Source organism: Lepisosteus oculatus, chromosome 2 (genome assembly GCF_040954835.1).
Source record: "Lepisosteus oculatus isolate fLepOcu1 chromosome 2, fLepOcu1.hap2, whole genome shotgun sequence".
NCBI classification, from domain to species: Eukaryota; Metazoa; Chordata; class Actinopteri; order Semionotiformes; family Lepisosteidae; genus Lepisosteus; species Lepisosteus oculatus.
Window position 1 is genome coordinate 10,145,505 of NC_090697.1, and position 19,643 is coordinate 10,165,147.

General features: G+C 37.7%; 1 protein-coding gene across 6 annotated transcripts in view; it reads left to right on the top strand.

The window, feature by feature from the left end:
* Positions 1-14,095: 14,095 nt before the first annotated feature.
* Positions 14,096-19,643, top strand: part of kiz (kizuna centrosomal protein) — a 50,363-nt gene continuing 44,815 nt past the window's right edge. The window contains exons 1-3 of one of the 6 annotated variants that reach the window (XR_001479245.2): positions 14,096-14,601; positions 15,701-15,760; positions 16,829-16,991. Coding sequence is in view for 5 of the 6 variants with exons in the window: in XM_015354853.2 (XP_015210339.2) it covers positions 14,441-14,601; positions 15,701-15,760; positions 16,829-16,991 (384 nt within the window). In the remaining variant the exon portion in view is untranslated. The remainder of the gene's footprint in view (positions 14,602-15,700; positions 15,761-16,828; positions 16,992-19,643) is intronic. The other 5 variants (XM_015354853.2, XM_015354835.2, XM_015354817.2 and 2 more) reach the window with 5 other exon arrangements.

The window sequence follows — 19,643 nt, forward strand, 5'->3', positions numbered from 1 at the left end:
GGGCCTTCTGACTTTTTGTTTCAAGTACAGTATATAATACCTTACGATACAGGTAGGATGACTCGCTGATATCTTTGGGAAGAAAATTCCGGAGCTATGGAATATAGAAGGAAAAAGCCCTGTCATCTATAGACCAGAATTAGATGAACGACAGGTGCGAGGTGGGGAGTAGGAAGATTTAAAGGTCATATACTGTAGGTACTGAGGTGCTGTCACGATTGTAGTCCCTCCTCCTTAAGGGCGCTCCGGCTCTTTCCACTTTGGACTTCATTCTGTGCACCTGCCCCTTGTTCCAGCTTCATTCCTGTCCCCCTTAAAAGCCAGGCACTCAGTCAGTTCCAGGCTCTGCATCTGATTTCTGTATCGTGTGAGCCCGGGTCCCGATGAGTCCGGCTCCGTCATGTTTTTAAGTCTCTGTTCCTGTTCCCCCTGCCGGTTCCGACCCGGTTCCTGATTTTAATCTCCTGTTTCGGATGGATCGCCTGGCCATGGACTCTAGCTTGTTTTTGGATTCCCTGTCTGGAATACTTTTGGATTGTTTGCCTTGGCCACACCTCCCCCATGCACCAGCGCACTTTGGAGACGCCCCCGTTTTTATCCCCGTCTTCCTGCATGACTTTTCCCCTGTGTTTCCTCACTACTTCGGATTGTGTCGTCCGCATAGGGTCTGGAAAGAACTGTTTCGTTACAGGTGCTGAATAGTAGTGCCGTATAGGTAGGTGAGCATGAGGATTTTGAAGTCGACGCAAAACCTGATAGGAAGCCAGTGCAAGGCCCCCATGACAGGAGTAATGCGATCACTTGCACACCATCTGGAAGGATTCTGGCTGCCGAATTCTGGACATACTGAAGTGTGGATTTAGATTTAGATAGGATGTGACAGAAATCAATTATAGATTGATTTTTTTTACCCTGACTCTAAACACTGGAGCCCCTCAAGGCTGTGTGGTTAGCCCTCTCCTCTACTCCTTATTTATCCACGATTGTGTTGCCAGGCATTACTCAAACTCCATCATTAAGTTTGCGGACGATACAACAGTCATCGGCCTGATCACAGATGGTGAAGAGTCTGCTTACAGGGAGGAGGTTGAAACCCTGGCAGTATGGGGCCAGGAGAAAAACCTCTCTCTGAACATTAGTAAGACCAAGGAGATGATCGTGGATTACAGGAAATACCAGGGAGAAGATCACATATTTATTTATATTAATGGGACTGCAGTGGAGAGGGTCAGCAGTTTTAAGTTCCTGGGAGGTTACATCATAGAGGACTTAACCTGGACCCACCACACCAACACCGTGGTCAAAACAGCACGGCAGCGCCTGTTCTTTCTCCATAGGCTAAATAAGTTTGGTATCTCATCACATATCCAGGCCAGCTTCTACAGGTGCACCAAACACCCAGGATATCTACTCAGCTTGATGTTTTAGGAAGGCCAGTTCCATTCTTAAGGATCCCAGTCATCCCAGTCATAAGCTGTTTTCTCTCCTACCGTCTGGTAAATGGTATCGAAGGATTCGGTCAAAGTCCAACAGATTCCGAAACAGCTTCTACCTCCAGGCAATAAGACTGCTAAATAGCCAAGCCGCAGTTCCTTCAGCAAATCACCGTAATGGCTACATGGACATACAGTTTTCATTGTATTCGGCATACTGCATTACTTTGAAATAATGTATTGTGTACACCCTGGGTACAAAACAGCTCTATTTATATTGAGTTTTGTCTGAGTTTATCTTATTCAATTTCTATTGCACTAATAATATGTAACCTTATGTTGTAACTTTAATTTTGTTAAACATCCCCCCCAGGTGAGATGTTTGAGATTGAACAAAGGAATTCTCACAATATTTTGCACATGTGGGTCAAATATCAAGCCTGGATCAAATATCACCCCTATGTTCTTCAATTTAGATTGAAATTTAAGTACAGTGTCATCCACGGAAAGGGTTACTGCATTGGCTGTACATAGTTCATAGGAGGTGCAGAGAAGCAAGACGTCAGTCTTGTCAGAATTTTAATGAAGGAAGTTTTGAGTCATCCAGGTCTTTATGTCAGAGATGCAATGAAAGAGTGCACAAACAGCTACTTTTGTGTCAGGTTATTATGGACGTAGATTTGTGTATCATCAGCATACAGTGGAAATGATCATTCAGAACACGTGATCTTCATAACTGACCCAGTAGGAACATGTAAGTCCCAAATAGTAGGTGGCCCAGTACCGAGCCTTAATGAACATGAGAGGAGCACAAAACTTAAAAATCCCAAGGTTAGAACTGAAACCCCCAAGAGAGAGAAAGTGTTGGCGATCAAGGAGTTGAACCACTAAGAGCCATGTCAGAAACTCCAAACACAGTTTCAAGAAAATAAAATAAAAAAACAGTGTCAAAAGCAGCCCTGAGGTCTAGGAGAATAAGCATAGATGGAGAACCTGAATCAGCAGACATAAGAAGATAGATAGTGACTTTAACTAGGTCTGTTTCTGTGATGTATAATTATCTAAAACCAGAATGGAAGGGTTCAAAGAGGTTATTTGCAATGAGATGTTTTTTTTTTAATTTAAATGAAAGTCCACCTTTTTAAAATAATTAGCACATATCTGTTAATATTCTAAACAAAGCAATATCGACTGTATCTAGACAACGTTTTGTGTTCAATTTCATTTTTGGATATCTTTTTCATTTGGGATATCTAGTCCCATTCTACATCATCACTTCCAAAGTGAACTTTCGATATCTCTTCAGGAGGCTGTGATACAGTAATGTGCTTCTGACAGCAAATACTTAAACAGCCATAGTTCTGGCTTCAAAAACTGGGAAAGGTGGCGATAAAATTTCACAGACTTACACAGAAGCTTTTGATTTCACTGGGACTGAGAATCAGAAATTGAACTAAATCACACGAAAACAAATTTGGTTGAAATATTAAGTTTGAGAAATGTTTAATAGAATACCCTTTAAATATACACCAACAATTTGTCTCCTTGAAGATAGTCTTGAATCTTGCAGAAAACTGCATTCATTGACAGGTGATGTAACATTCTTACATTCTTGCAGTCTATTATGTACTGTATGTCAGTAAGCAGCATAGTCTGACTTCAGACTAGACAGCGAATATTTTTTATTTTATCTTTATTAGTTTTATTATAACATTTATATTTATTTAGATAAAGAGGGGAATTTCAAGAAGCCATTTCATTGAACATTGGATCTGGTTTTCAATAAGATGACCCCATTCATACAGTCAATACCTGGAATCACACTAAGAAAGACGACTGTTATAGAGTGAAAAATGCTCAGACATATCAGCCCAGAGCTACAGCAAGCCCTGCTCAAACTCTTCAACCTCACTCTAAGAACTGTGTGATTCCCTGAGGTCTGGGGCCAAGGACTGTTCATTACCAGTTATAAAAGAGGAGACAGATTCAATCCTAACAACAACTGGGACACCTTTGTGAATAGTAATCTGGGGACGATATTCTGTAGTATCATCAATATGCAAAAAGAGAGTCAGATCTCAGGGATACAGGTACCCTTTCCCAGTGAACAATGACACATTGGAACACACAACTACACAGAGTTTACCCAGGGTGTCTTTTCTGTGGTGGAAGAAGGCCAAGTCACATTCAATAGCTATTTTTAGAAAATGCACAGCTGGACGTCTCTGCTGGGACATTGGGTTTTGTTAACTGGGATCCATGAGGTTTTTCTGCAGGGGTGTGCCCTGGAGGTACATTTTTGTATGATGTTCTCTGCTGGGTAGTCCATAGTAAATACTATAAATGCTAGGTAATAAAGACGTATATTATGTAGGATGACTGTTTTGTACCCTTTGAATTAGGTCACATGGGCACCTTCATAGGCACCTACAAAAGCAGTTCCTGCATTTAGGGATCACCATTCATGACACAACAAAGTTATCTTTAATGAAATGTGGATAGTTATATTATAGTGCTATAATAAAATTGTGGATAGTGCTATAGAAACAATATTCCACAGTCATGCAGTCACAAAACTGATTAACTGTGTGGGAGCATGAAAACAAGGTGCCTTTCTCTGTACATGTAACATGAGATAAACTTAGCCATGACAACAGTTATTAATTAATGTTTTTGTTCTATATCTACTCAATCACTGTACTTTATAATTGTAGCAGCACACGCAGGACCATCGGTTTGAGCGAGCTGCGCAAGATGTCAGATCTCAGGGGAACAGGTACCACTTCATATTGAACACTAACACAAAGGAGTGCACAAGGTGTTCTTCCTCAAGGAAATAAGGACACTTCAAGAGGGCTTTGGCATCCAGTTACGTCCACCACTGATCTGGGACATCCCTGCATCCCTATCAGTTTGTTGTTTTGTTTTGCACGTTATAGTGTAATATCAATAAATGTGATATCGTATGTACTGTAGAATCCATATGTAAGTTATTATGTTTGATCTTCTAACAGTCGTCAAAGCACTCTAGCAATTTACTGTTATAATTTACTGCTACAGTAAATTGACACCTTTACATCACTACAATTGCTTCATAGTATGCAGTCAATGGACTATAACCATGACTGGATTATATTCAAGAAATAATTAATTTACACACCCACAATGCTTATTACAATTTAGAAATCTGTCAGTCATAATAGATATGTTTGGCTGGAATATATATTTAAGGAGGCTCATCTAAAAAAAGACGACCTCAATTATTTGCAATAAACAAGAATATGACAGTCTAAAAAGTACAAAGCATGCAATCTTAATGCTTAGCTTTATTGTGTAATTATAGTATTGATGTCCTTTATTAAATTAACTGAAAATTCCAACAGACATTTCCCATTTCTCTATGGAAAACTGTAGTTACAGTAAATGATAAGAAAAAAAAACATGTATTACACAATGTGTCAATATATAATACAGGATAAGCAAGCATTAAAAATAAAGCTCATCATGGTACTCTATTTCATCAGAACAAATTAAAAATACTTCTATTTGTTAATGAGCTGGTTCAGATTAATTAGTCCATTTATTTCTGTTAATTGTATCTCATTTACATAATCTAAAATATTGTTAACAGAAAAAAACCAACTTTGAACTTCTGAAAAGAGGGATATTGTTTTGAAATCACCATATAAGAAAACTGGATGATTACTGCTCTAAATTTTATTTTTTTAGTTCTAATTGGCTTATTCGCATTCAATCACACATATGAGAACACAGGCAAATAATTTCTTATACTGTTGCCAGGTACATTAACATTAATATCTGAACAATTATCAGGTGCTAAACTCCATTTGCAAACAACATTAATTAAAATGAATCATCATTTTAACTCTTCAGTGCCTGCTAGGTGAAAGCAGGCATTGTTGCCAAAGAACCATCATATTTCAAGTGCCTGAAAATTGTGATTGTTGTAAGTTTTTAGAAACAGGAGATGAAAAGGAGGGTCATTAAGCTTGGCTTGGTAGGTGATGATTATTCCTGCAAACTAAATGAAAATTGCATTAAAATATTTCCACTGTAGGCTCTGGCTCCCCCACAGCCATGAACTGGAAGAAGCAGTTAGTAAATGGATGGAAATTTCTACTGAAATGCAATGCTACAGACTCCTGTGAACTGCTACAGCCTGTAGTCCAGCGTTTTTAGATTAAGTGGGGTAAACACTTTGATTGTCTGAACTTAATGATCCAAGCAAGGAGTGAAAAGTTGAAAAGCATCACATCCTGAGAATGAGGGCAGTTTGAATAGGATAAGAGCACTTTCAAAACTAAAACCGTAAATTTGAGAGTTTTTCATCTGTAAAACTAAGCATAACAGAGACGTAAAGTTGTTCCTTTCATAACATCAGGATGAGATTACATTTTATAAATACATATTCATTAAATTCATTACGTATTTAAAAATATTAAAAAGGGATTTGAAATTTTCTGTCAATACAAATGAGAATAATTGTAACTGTTTCTCTTTGTGGTCTAACTACATGCTTCTAGTGATTGTCTTTTACAGTGCTTTGGGATGAGAAACTTTTCAAAAGTGAAGGTTGTAACTGTACAGTACACAGATTTTTGAGCTTCTGCCTTGTTGCGAATACCTCTAAGTATATTTTCTTTTTACATACCTGCAAACATTTTTGGATTCCAACACTCATGCTGATTTAAATTATCATTATTAACAGGACTGCCTTTTTTCTGTGTATTCGTAACAAATTTCAAATATCAATCCTAATTCTGTTGTACTGACACACTGCAGAACTGGAAGAGTCTTTGTGGAATAACATTCCTGAACATAAAGCAACGTCAGTGCTGAGCATAAAACACAGCAAAACAGAATAGTAATGTGGTCTTGTAGTTTTGATCCTTATTATATAAACCTGGTTTCATAAGATATTAGGGTGTTATATGGTATCTTTTAGCAGTTATTTTCTTTGTGATTTACTCCCTATTATTGTGATCTGGTAGTGTGGAAGGCAAGTGATAAATATTGCAATTTATTTCAAATGGGTGGCTTTTAAGAAGACTGCAATTTTCACATGGTTGGGTGTTATTCAGAAGAATATGAAATCTAACGGCCTCATTTTTCAAATGATAAGAATCTGAAGTAAATTCGGATACAGTAGGGAAGGAGGTAATTGTTTCTTGATGAGGTTCACATTAAACACAGCTTTACCCGAAGAATATCTCCCTGCTTCAAGGAAAGAGAAAAAATAGATATCAGTAGATAATATCTCAATTGCTCAGGTTTTAGTTAAATAGGTTTTTGGGGGCATTTTCCATACCAACACTCAACATCTTATTTAGATCATTTTCAGTACATCACTGTATCACTTTCAGTCCCATGAATGTATTTTTTACCCATAAATCCAATTCAGTGTCCTTTGTGTGTGATCTGTACCTGTACTTTGTGTTTCAGGACGAATCTACTGATGAGTTGACAGGATTTGTGATATGTACAGTATTGTGTTACGCAGATGTACTGTGATATTGAGACGGTTTCATGTCATAGTATACCTGCAAATAGTCTTTATACATACATAGCAAAATCTCAAACCACAGAAGGTTTCACAATTGCAGAGTAATTCCGGAACTGTTTCTCTTTCACCTGTTTACAGCTATTTTAAGTGTTAACCCTAGTGAGCTGACTAAATTCCGCTCTTCCTGGATTCAGTTGATGAAGTAACCATGAATGTACTCGGGGACATGCCAATAATTACTGGAAGCAACATCATATGTAATAGGTCAGAGCACATGAGATACAACAAGGAGAAGAAGACCGCCCCCCTCATCTAGAAATCACAATTTGGACATCCCAGCCAATAGGAACCTTCAGACAAAGACAAGATACAGTAGGTCATGAAGACTCACAGCTCAAATAGATTAATTACCTACACTGACGTTCCTCATTAAAGATTATACAGTATCTTATTTCAGGCGGTACTGTAGGTGTTCAAGGAAATTTGGAATTGGGCTAGTTTATGGCTGGGTAATAAACACTAGGTGAATGTTCTGATGGGAATACCACAGGGTTTCCTTTTAGAACTACTTATTTTCCAAATTGATATCAATGTTCTAGGTACTGGTTTATTTCATGAACCAGTCACATTTACAGATGACACTAAATCCAATATTTTGTAACAGTAAATAATGTATTCCAGGTGCCTATTAAAGCTGTATTGGGTTGCAATTTAAAATACATGCCATAACCTTCAAAAATAACATTCCCAATGCTTTCCAGGATAAAAATATTGTGTATCTGGAAATAGGTTTCATAAAAAACATTGTTATTACCACGGAGGTTAACAAACTAAATACTAAAAGTGTTTCTGTTCTTTAGTACAGCATCAAAGGATAAAGTGTCTCAGTGATAAAAATGGAACAAAACAATGACATGAATGACAATAACACAGAAGAGGAATTTTTGCAGGTACGAAAATAACTTAAACAAATCTCCAAGACTTGCTGATATTCTACAATCATACTGGGTTACTCATGACAGGGATAATATCCACTGACTGGAAAATTGCAAGTGTAACACCCCTCCACAAAAGGAAGAACAAAACTGTACCAGGTAACTACAGACCAGTAATAACTACAGAGACAGATAATTATAGCAAAAAACTAGAACATCAGCTTTATGGCAACACACTGTCTCGGGCACATTCAACACTGATTTTTAAAAAAGCCAAACACACTCATGATATGATGTAATATGACTTCCTGAAGGCTTCTGATGAAGTTTCACATGAAAGAATAATTCTTAAAATAAAGGCCATGGAAAACCAAGCTACTTCATGTATTTTAGATGGTTATTAAACAGAAAGCAGAGTAGAGGTAAGTTGTGAATGCTGAAATTGGAATAGTGGAGTGCCACAGGGCTCTGTATAAGGGCTGCTATTCTTCCTAATGCAGATCACTGATCAAGGAATTAGATTTGCCAATGGCACCCAAACTAGGAGGGGTTGTAAACACTGCAGGAACAACAGAGGAAATTCAAAATCCTTGAAAATCCAAAATCAAAGGTACCAACAAAGCTAACCTAAGGGACTACATCAGGGACTGGCAGTTAAAGCCCAAACCAGAGGAAACAAAGTAGAAATGAAGAGTTAGAACAGAATGGACATTTTTACACAAGGGGTTGTGGGAGACTGGAGCCAGTTACAATGCCATTTTGTTGAAGCTGACTCCCTGGAATCCTGTAAGGAACAGCTGGATGAGATCCTGACCTCAGATAGTAACTTGCAACAACAAAAATAAAATTCCATTCATATACTGATTTTCCTTCTAAAGTGTTTTAGAATTTGGGGGGACTTGCAATGCAAACACATACAACAAATTCATCACAGAAGTGTAGACAATTATATTCACCGATTTACTGTACACCTTCTAGAAAATGATGGGAGGCAATTTAACATGATATTGTAACATTGTTAAAAGAACAAGTAATAGGTTTATTCCATGCTGAAAAAAAGAAGAAAGAGAAAACGTTTCTCGGCCGAAACATTGTGTTCTCTTTCTTATTTTTTTCAACATGGAATAAACCTATTACTTGTTCCTTTGCAGCTTTCGCATGCTGACACAGCTACCCACCTGAATTGTTAAAAGAATAAATTTTACATGGAGGGATTTTATATTACAATTGTACAATGTTATTGTAAGAATATTGTGTATAATTGTGTTCCCTTCATTAATTCATTATTTGGTCTAAACAAAATCAAGCTACTACAAAATGACTACAAAGAGGCCTAAATCAAGCACTCAAAACAGACTTATAATGTGTGGAAGTGCATTTAAAACTGAGAACAGGAGGCACTTCTTTACCTAAAGGGCTTTAACAGTATAAAACAAGTCACCCAGCCATGCTGTTACCTGGTGACCGTAGCTTCATTAAAAAAATGTCTGTATGAGTTCCTTGAATCATTTTGCTTCTATTGTAGCAACCAAATGAGCTTGAATTGTCAAAGTTAGGTCACATTCATGCACCAAACTTAAACTAACCTAGCACAAAGGACTCTCATTGGGACCATAAACATTGGTCAACATACTCAGGAGTTGGTCAATGTCTGTCAATGTTGGATTCGGGGAAAAGAAAAACTAATCATGCACTATCCAACTTATGTTATCTTTGGAAAATTGCAAACCGTGGATGGGTTTGCAGGGGTACAAGTAAACTTCCCTTGAGCATTTTGTCAAAGTGCTGATGACAAGCTAGACAGACTTCATAATCTAACATTGGAGCCTTTGTGTTAAATGAGAAGCAGTACCTCTTTAATACCTTACACTCGCACCTCCAAAGACAACGTCTTCAATCATGTCTCAAAGAAAAACAGAAAATAGCAAGTCAAACACTAGACCAGATTATTTTTCTTGCCACCTCCTTGTGATCATAACCTTTCTTCTGTTGTCGGATACTGCCTAGTCCGTAAAAATAATAATTGTGAAACTCAGTTGCCAAGATGTTTTCCATGAATTGTCTTCAGTAATTAACAGGAGTTTCCACACATGACGTGGTTATGGTCATTCGGCTGATTTTATGTTATATCATGTTGTTACGGTCTTCATGATCAAGGCCTGTAGGCTCTTGAAATGTCCCAGAGACACAGCAAAACAACGTGAATATCCTTGTCACCCTTTCTTTTCCCTTATGTTCTCTATTGTTTTACACAGCCTTCTTCTTAGTCTGAGAAGATGTATTCTAATTGTTAAATCATAGCATCTAGGAACAATTTCTCTCGTAGATAAGCGGATGTTAACAGTGATCGGTAATATTTGGTTTATTTCTAGAAACCTAGACAGGTCTTGGAATGTAGTGGAGTCCACTGTTGTCTAAGACGTGGCTCTGAGCCCATGAGCAGACAGGGGCAGAGCAGAGCTGCAGCAGTTGCGCTGACAGAAATCAAGTCTGTTACTCAAGTGATCCATTACTGCGTCGTTCCTTCTTCCTGGTTGAGAGAGAAAGTGTTTTTGTTTGTAAGGTTTAGGTACACATGACACTTCATCTTACTTGGTATAATATATGCTCAGCTCAAACCAGACATTGTACATAACCAGTCTGTTTTGTTAATCACGTGACTTACTGTATGCTGCAAGCACTTCAATCACTGTACTCCTTACTTTTCATATACGACAAATTCCATTCACCTCCTTTAATGAATTATAACTGACGCATTGTCATTGGTCTGTGGCACATCACTTTAATTACCATAAACACATTTTTTAAAGTACAGTTTCCTGTAGATCCCTGGGGCGGAGCGGTGGCTCTGTGGCTAAGGATCTGCACCTGTGACTGGAAAGTTGCCAGTTCAAATCCCGCGGCCGGCAGAGGAATCCTACTCCATTGGGCCCCTGAGCAAGGCCCTTAACACCAACTGCTCCAGGAGTGCCGTACAATGGCAGACCCTGCTTTCTGACCCCAAGCTTCTCCCTGTCTGTGTGTCTGTGTCTCCATGGAGAAAAGCTGGGGTATGCAAAAAGACAAATTCCTAATGCAAGAAATTGTATAGGGCTAATAAAGAAACATAAACATTATTATAGATTTATGGTACTATCATTTCCAGTGTGACCCCATACAATAGTTTGGAGAGGAAAAGAAATCGAATCTTTAAGAATCTGAAACTAATAATTTGAGAATTATTTTATTTATGGCTTGCTTACCTTAGCTACGTTTCCTCCTTTCAATACCAGAAACAACTGGCAAAGATATACACTGATAGATTGTACACTGCTCATCTGCAACCCTTTCATGTTGGTGAAAGCATACTTCTGTTTTTGCCCTGTTTTAAAGGAAAGTGTGATGTTGAAACTACAGAAATTATTATGATAATACTAGTGACATAGCATTATCAACTAGCATATCAGACTGAGACACAGCAGTGAAACAGATTCTTGTTAAGGTAGTTAATGATTTGTATGATGGCTTCTGACTCTGGGTCACTTAATATCCTTCTTCTTATGGATTTAAGTGCAGTTTTTGATACTGTCAATCACAGCATCCTACTGGCTTGAAAGAAAAATTACCTAGGGATTACTGTGACTTTCCTTCATTGCTTTGGCTCGTATTTGACTACCAGGAGCCAATTTGTAAATCGTGGCCATTTCAAATTTGATGTTGTCCCACTTATTCAGGATGATTCATAGGGTTCTGTGCTGGGACCTTTAGTATTTAGTAAAGGCACATTTATATGTTGTCTCTTGGTCTATTTGGTGTCCCTGCTATACTGAAGACACTGAGATTATGCGATCTCACAAAATTAGATGCATTTGCTGTAGTTTCTGCACTTTACAGGTGGCCTGACATTAAAATATGGATGCAACAGAACATTCTTAAGCTAAATGGTGGCAAGACAGAGTTATGCTCACAGACTCTCAACATCAGCTTTGCAAAGTTGCTGACTTCAGTGCTGTTGATGGTGGTCCCTGAATCAAGCCTTTAATGGAATTTAGAAAAATTGGTCCCACATTTGAAGTGCATATTAGAAATATCTTTCTTACGCTACATAATATTGCTTGAGTAAGACCCTTGCTCTGCCTGACTGACACTGAAATACTGATATGTGCCTTTATTTAATTGAGATTAGATAACTCTAATACCTTACTCACTGGGGTTCATTCTAGTCAGTCAGAATGCAACTGTGAACCAAACTAAATGTACAAGCAGAGGTTAATGCTGCTCTGAAAAACACAAAGAAATAAGAAAAATCAGAAACATAACAAAAAGGACTCTGCATAACTCCTTTCCACTGCATATTGCACTAGCTTGCTATAAAATTTAGAGACTTTAACATTCAGAAACTCATATATAAAACAACCAATGATCTAGTTTTATATTATCTTAAGGGTTTACTGCAGAAGTACAGCTCAGGTTTTAAATTTAGATCTGCTTATTTTGGCCTTCTCACTCAGTTGACCAGGCTCCACAATGGGCAATATACTGTATTTCTTCTCATGTCTGTATAGAAATTGGCCAAATCCATTAGAGACCCGCTAAACTGTCTACAATTTTCTTAAAGACCTGCACTGCACTGCAGAGAAAAAGCCTGTGAACCCCCAATATATTTTTTGTGTAGCAATTCAATTTTTTTTGATGCAATGCTATATGAAGTAAAAAAAAACAAACATACTGTTATATGAAAGTATAATGTGAACCCCTAGTGTGCTTTATCACATTTAAGGGATTACTTATGCCAGCGTCACACTACACAAACTTTACTAGGATTTTCGAAGCCTTCATTTACATAATCATAAGAATATCATAGCTAGTTGTAGAGAGTCGCAACATGTGCCTGTTACCGTCAGTTGTGTAGTGTGACACCCCCAACGTTGCCGTCAGTTGTGTAGTGTGACACCCCCAACGTTGCCGTCAGTTGTGTAGTGTGACACCCAGCAAGCGCTCTTAACAGCCCCTACGGCTCTCTGAGACTCGCTGCGATAAAATCAAACTGATTGGCTGCCAAAACGTGGCGACCTCGCGGTACTTCACGGCCATATACGACATTAGGAGCCGTGACGAAAAGTCGTGAGAGAATCGTGTAATTACTCACCCCCTGCGATTCCTAGTCGTATAACTTGACACCCTCCTGGACAGAAAAGGCAGGGAGATTCAGCAACTGCAGTCATTATAGTTGACATGCTCTGTCATGTCGAGGCCTCTAGTGTGATGCCGGCTTTAGAATCAGGTGGTTAAATAATTAGGTAAAAAGTAACAAGTTCTGAGTCTGGGCCACCCTGTCCTGTATAATGGTACGAACCTTTGCGGCTTTGTTGCAAATGAACAGGCAAGATTTCAAAGTTTCCTCCGCAAAGAGTTGTTTGTGTTCATCAATCTGCAGATGGTTACAAAACTATCCCTACACGTTTTTGGGCTCTATCCATCCACTGTCAGTCTACAGATGGAAACTTTTCAAAGTCCAGATCTCCCTGAGAGCAACCTGGAACATCACCCAGGAAGTCACAAACAACCCAGAGTAAGCCTCATGATCTGCAGGCCTCTTTTGTTGTGGCAAGAGTCACTGTTCATGCCTCAGCCTTCAGGAAAACACTGAATGGGAGTGGAGGGATAGCCAGGAAGACACCAGTGCTCTCTGTAAAGAATTTTGCCTTCTGTCTCAAATAGTAGGCCACAAGGAAAAAATGTTTTGTGTGGCGAAAACCAAATGTTCTCTTCCAACAGAGGAACCTCATCCCAACTGTTAAGGATGTTAGTGGGAGTATCATGATTTGGATCCGCTTTGCTGCCTAAATAATTTGCCATCCTCGACAGAACCATGAAGTCTGCACTGTGACAGCTGAAGAAGGCTCCACAGCCAAAATGTTGTGTGTCTTTTCTTTTCATCATGGAATAAATCTTTACTTGTTCCTTTCCAAATTTCTCATTTCAGACATGTGGGATACCTCAGAATACAGTGTGCTCCAAACATTGACAAACTACAATTATATATTACATATTATATTTGCATAAACTTATAAAACTGCATAGAATTTATATAATACTTAGGCTTAATTTCTACTTATAGGTAATCAATTACTTTAAGTACTAGTAAAGTTATTTTGATAAAATATCAGGTAAGAGGTACAGAAAAATAAGTAGATCTATTTTTCCGTTAACATCCTTTACAAACCTTTAAATTGGGCTCTGTTGCTTCATTGTTAATCTCTGCCACTTGTAAGATATTATCCCTAAGCTTAACAATTTGTCTTCCTATTTTTACAACATTTTGTAAAGAAAGATAATGGTATCCAGTTCAAAACGTGACATGTATTTCTCACATTAAAAAAAAGATACGTTGGCGTTTCAGGATAATAATAATAATAATTCTAGTAAAACAAAAAAGAATCAAACGCACAGCACTGGATGAATAACTTGAAAGATGGGAGCAACAGCTCTTGTGAAACAAGGTGAGCAACACCTCTCTCAGCACAGACAAGGCCACGCCGCTCCAGCTGGCTGGCTCAAGCTCCCTCATGGCTCGAGTGTTTACTGTCGGTGCTCTGACAACCGGGGTAAACAAGACAGCGCTGCGCCGCCGAGCTCGGCTTCGGGGAGCCCCAGTCGGCAGCATGGCCCTTTCCGAGAAACAGTACCTGGAGAGAACCGGAGCCCTTCAGCGGAATCTGCACGAAGGGTGAGCCCGGCCGGCGGAGCTTATTATTTCCGAGTATCACGGCGCATAAATCCATTTTCTGCTTCCCCCGTTGAACCGAACAGGCCGAAGCAGGGACCTCGGACTGGATTGAAGTGGTTTCCGGTCCTGCTCGTTTCTTCAGCGGAGGGTTTTTTTTGGGGGGGGGGGGGGGGGGGTCGGAAAACTGCGCATTATCGAGTGTGAAACGGCGTTTAAACTTTAACTTTAAGAAGAAAAAATGTCGCGTCCTACCAGACATTTTGAAGACATTGTTTTACGAGCGGGGGTCTAGTCGCTGTGCTAGTGTGAAACCCCGGTAATCGTTTTTTTTTTACATAGCTGCAGTAGTTTAAACTTCGATCTCTTGTGGGCAGAAACGTTTGTAAAGGGATTTCTTTATATGTTGTTTCCTTGTATCATATTGGAAAGTCTACAAGGTTGTAAAAACCGATTCGTCTGTATGCGATATGAAATTAAAATGTAACGATAGCAGGACTCAACTTTTCTCTAGACTCATTGATTTTTACCAGTACAGTAAATTATACTATTGGTAGTAAAATTATCTCTGTTAGTTGTAACATTCCTGGAAATTTGACATCCAAATGCACTAAGGTGCACATCGAGCGAAAGGACATATGCTGTTGTCTAATATATAGGTAGGTAGGGAGGCAGGCGTCTGTTTGCTGATGAAGGAGACAGTTTAACGTTACTGCTGTATTGTTCTATTTGGGAAGCATGCAGTCCATGAATGTATATTGCATACAGAATTGTAATTCCAGTAAAGTGCAGTTTAATTTAGACCTCTTGGGTGTCAGAATAAGGATGGGAATAAGCGATATGCTTCAACTGACTAGTCCCAAAAACCAAGATAAACAAGCTTAAGTGACTTCAGTCCATCAAAGCAAACATTTTAAATTTAAGAGACAAATGTGCAGATTGTCATATCACGAGTTACATTTTCAGTAGAGGGAAAAGTTCACCTTTTCGAATATACAGTGCTCAATTTTAATTTGCTTTGGATTCGAAAGCTTTTTTTTAATAAAAAAACCTCTGAAGTTAGAAGCTTTGGCTTTATCTCTTGTGATGTCTTCCTTGACAGTGAGAAAAAGAGATTGGAGTTGGAAAGAGAGCTGTTTACTTACTGCAGGTCTGACAGAATGTGAGTATGCAAAGCGGTTTTCTTCATCTAGATGTGACTTCAGCCTTTGGCTTTGTCGAGCTTTTTTAAAAAAAACATGGGAACAGTTGTTCACACATTGTAATCTGCTGATTACAGTATTGTAATAGTGAAGTATGGTTCACTGTATGTTTATTACGTTTAAAATGTATTTGCACTTTATCTCTGTCAATCTTTCTGTAACAAGTTAAAAAAAGTAAAATTGAAACCGACTTTCCCCTCATATCGTCTGTATTCCTTTTTTAGTGTAATTCCATACATTTAACTATCTTCTTTATGACCACATATATAGTAAAGAGTGTAGAGCTTTAGAGCTTCATTTTTGTTAATTCTTAAAAGGTGCAGGACAAGCTAGACCAGGAAACATTCCTTCTTGCTGTGCTATGAAACCATTATATATTAAAACTGCCCAAGTTTAGATATTTTCATAACTAATGAACATATTATGCAGAATTAATGAAATACATTGCATGTGTATTAGTGCCTGTGCAGGATAAAGCTAATTTCTTCTGTGGTTGAATTAAATCACATTTTTCAAGCTATGGGTGATTTTCTGTTTCCAGTGTAATAAATATGCCCCACAGCAGGCACCAACAAAACTTGCTCCTCCATTTTTCCCCAGAACAAAGTGTCCATATGTTGTTGTGATGACACTTAACCTATGCAACTTTTGTTTTAAAACAATTGGAGCAGTAACTTTTGGAAATGCTGTTTGCATCCCATTAAATGTTGATATGATTGCACTTGGAATGAGTACTCCAAAGCCTTTGTTTTAAAACGAGATGCATTTTAATCTGTGGTATAAACAAACACATTTAACAGGAGAGACACTGGATGAAGTGATTGGCTTGCTGATAAAAAACTAGAATGCCATGTTATCAAAATGTTTGGGAAACAATGATCTCGTTATCCTTTGCAGTGTACTATTTAAATGTAAATATGAAAGTATCCGATTATAGGACAGTATAATCTTAAAATGCATTGTATTATTTTAGGAGACACCTTTAATTAGTGGGTTACCTTTACAATATTTTTAACTTTTCTTTTCAGATCCCAGATAAAAAATACAAAATTGCGCTGCTATCTGAAGGAGATCTGTGAAAGAGAAAACCAAGCTAAGATTAGAAACCTCCAGTTTCTGAAAGACTTTCAGCATATTGAATTGCATCTAAAAACTCTGGTTCCTGACTACAGCACATTATATCAGAAAAAGGTAATGCATTTAATGCATGTAGATTGGATAATTTAATCCTTCTTCAGTATGTACATTGCAAACAATTTTATTTTATGTTTTGGTTTAACATTTTCATTTCATATACAGTGGGACCCAAGTCTTATGTTGTGGAAAATGAAACAGAACATCTACATTTTAGAGTAGATCTTCATCTTTATAGTGGGAATGTGTCGCATTTTTGATATGTAAATGCCTATGGGCCATGGCAGTGTGGCGGTTAGCTCTTAGACCTCATACCTCTTGGGTCCCGGGTTCGATTCTGGGTTAGAGTGCCTTCTGTGTGGAATTTGCATGTTCTCTCTGGTTTTCTGATTGTGGATAGATTGAAATTTGAATCCAGCTCCAAAAAAACCCCAAGATTAAAAACAAGATGATTGTTTTTAAATCTCCACCGCAAAGACATCTTGGAGTTGTAAGAATGCAACTTCAGAGGCCTCCCCAGAGGCTCAAACGGGAAAGGCACTCAGTCGCCTGAGGGAGGCGCTCTTGTGTTTCAACAGTGCAGCGACGCCTGTGGTGTGCTCGTTACTTGCAGGCATACAGTGGACATGATATAGTGCAGAACCTGCTGTACAGGGCTGTGTTGTCTGTGTTACAAGAGGAATGGACTCAGATCCCCTGTTACATTTCTGCCTTCTTTTTAAGGACACTCCCTATACCGCCTCCTTCTTTCCCTTGTGCGATCACAGGCTTTGTAGTTATGAGCCACAACACAAAACACACGCACTTGCTTATTCCACGATCAGGTGGGTGCAATAAAAATAATTGACAAATATAATTTACAATAAAAAATAGCTTACAACTTCAAAGTGGATGAGCTCCATTGAAGGTTTGTGTACCAAAGTGGTAAGGACACATGTTCATGTATGTTGGACATTGAAGAATAGATTTTTAAATTTCAGTCATGTGAGCTGTCAACAGGTGCTGATCTGAGTAACATAATCTTTCATTTAGTGCTTAAATGTGGTGAATCTTATATTTATATAGATTTTGCTAGTGGTGTTTTATTGTATATTATTGATAAAAAATGAACCATCACAAAATGCAGAACACATATAGGCAGAAGCAGAACTATTTATTTTTAGAAAAAAAAGCTAATATTTTTTGTGATTTCTATAAAAGTGCAAGTTATATCATAATGTCACTGACAGTTGTTAGGCGCACAAGTGCTTTCAAAACACCTTATCTCTAATCTACCAATGGGAATGTTTCTGTTTGATCTGCCATTTTTGGAATATGTAAAATTATATACAGTTTCATTGCAAACTTTAGAACCATTCTAAACATTTTTTCTTGGGCAAACATACCACAAGGACTTATTGTAAACTGTTTTGCGGGATTTTATATTTCTGCTGCTTCAAGTTTAATGGAGGTGGAAAAGAAATGGCTGTGGTTTCTTTCTGGATACTGTCGACTTTATTTTCATCATAATGTCCTTCCAGAATTAATTAAGTTGATTTGTTCTCCTTCTTGACCACATGTGTGAGCTTTAAAACTGATTTCCAATTCAGCATTTGCTTTTGTGTTACACAGAAGCTGAAAAACGTACACATATCTGTGGCTATTACATGTGGCTTGAACAGCAGAGAAAATATTTCTGCAAAACCTTAGTAACATTAAATAACTCCTTGTTTCCTTTTGCAGGAATACTTTAAACAGGACAGTGATGTTTATTAACGTTTTAAAAGATCATGTCATTAGATGTTGACTCAATAAATATACATTCCTGAAATCTATAATTATGGACTCCAGGCAGAAAGTTAATGTAAACATATACAAAGTCATGGTTATAAAGAAGTTGGATTTGGGTTTGTTGGCTTTGTGTGACAGCACTAAACTTTGCAATCAAGAGGAATGCAAAGCTTGACCTTTTCTTGTCCTTTGAAATAGAATAGTATATGAAGCATATATTGAAAGTGCTCACTGTTCGATTCTTTTTTAGCAACGATGTACAGATTTTGTAAGTAAATTGGAAAATGGGCACTGCAGAAGAATTCAGAGATATACTGTAGGTCTACGTAAGCTTCTGTAAATATTTCTTCTTGCTTACCTTCCTAACAAGATGAGAAATTATCTTTATTGATATCTATTAATCTGCTTTGCACCTGGAATATTATTGAAGGTATGGGTCACAAAATATTTTTTTTTATTTGTAAAAGTAATACAGAGTATTTTAGCAATTTAAAGTCTTCAGGCTGCGGAATTAATTTTTGAAGGAAATAAACTTGAATATTATCTGCTCTAGATGACAATACTGCAGGCAAATATGTAATTAACTTAGTCAACAACAGCAAATAAAAAACACAAAGGTAGGAAAATGATTGATACGCTTATCATATCCAGCAAATGAGTCAGATTATCACTTAAAAATGAATTGCAGTGCTCCAAATCTTAATATCAAATTAACAAAACTAGTTAATTATGTCCTTCCAAATTAATTGCCTAATATTGAAACATCACATTGAAGTGCTACAGAGCTGATGTTCTTTCTTCCCAAAGGAGTTGCTCTGTGGTACATCAGTTTTTTTCATAATAATTTTTTTAACAGTTTACATGTTTTGTTTTTCTCAAGTGATAAGTCACAGTATGTCTAGGTTCTAGTATTTTATTTGTTATTTGTTGAACAGTGAG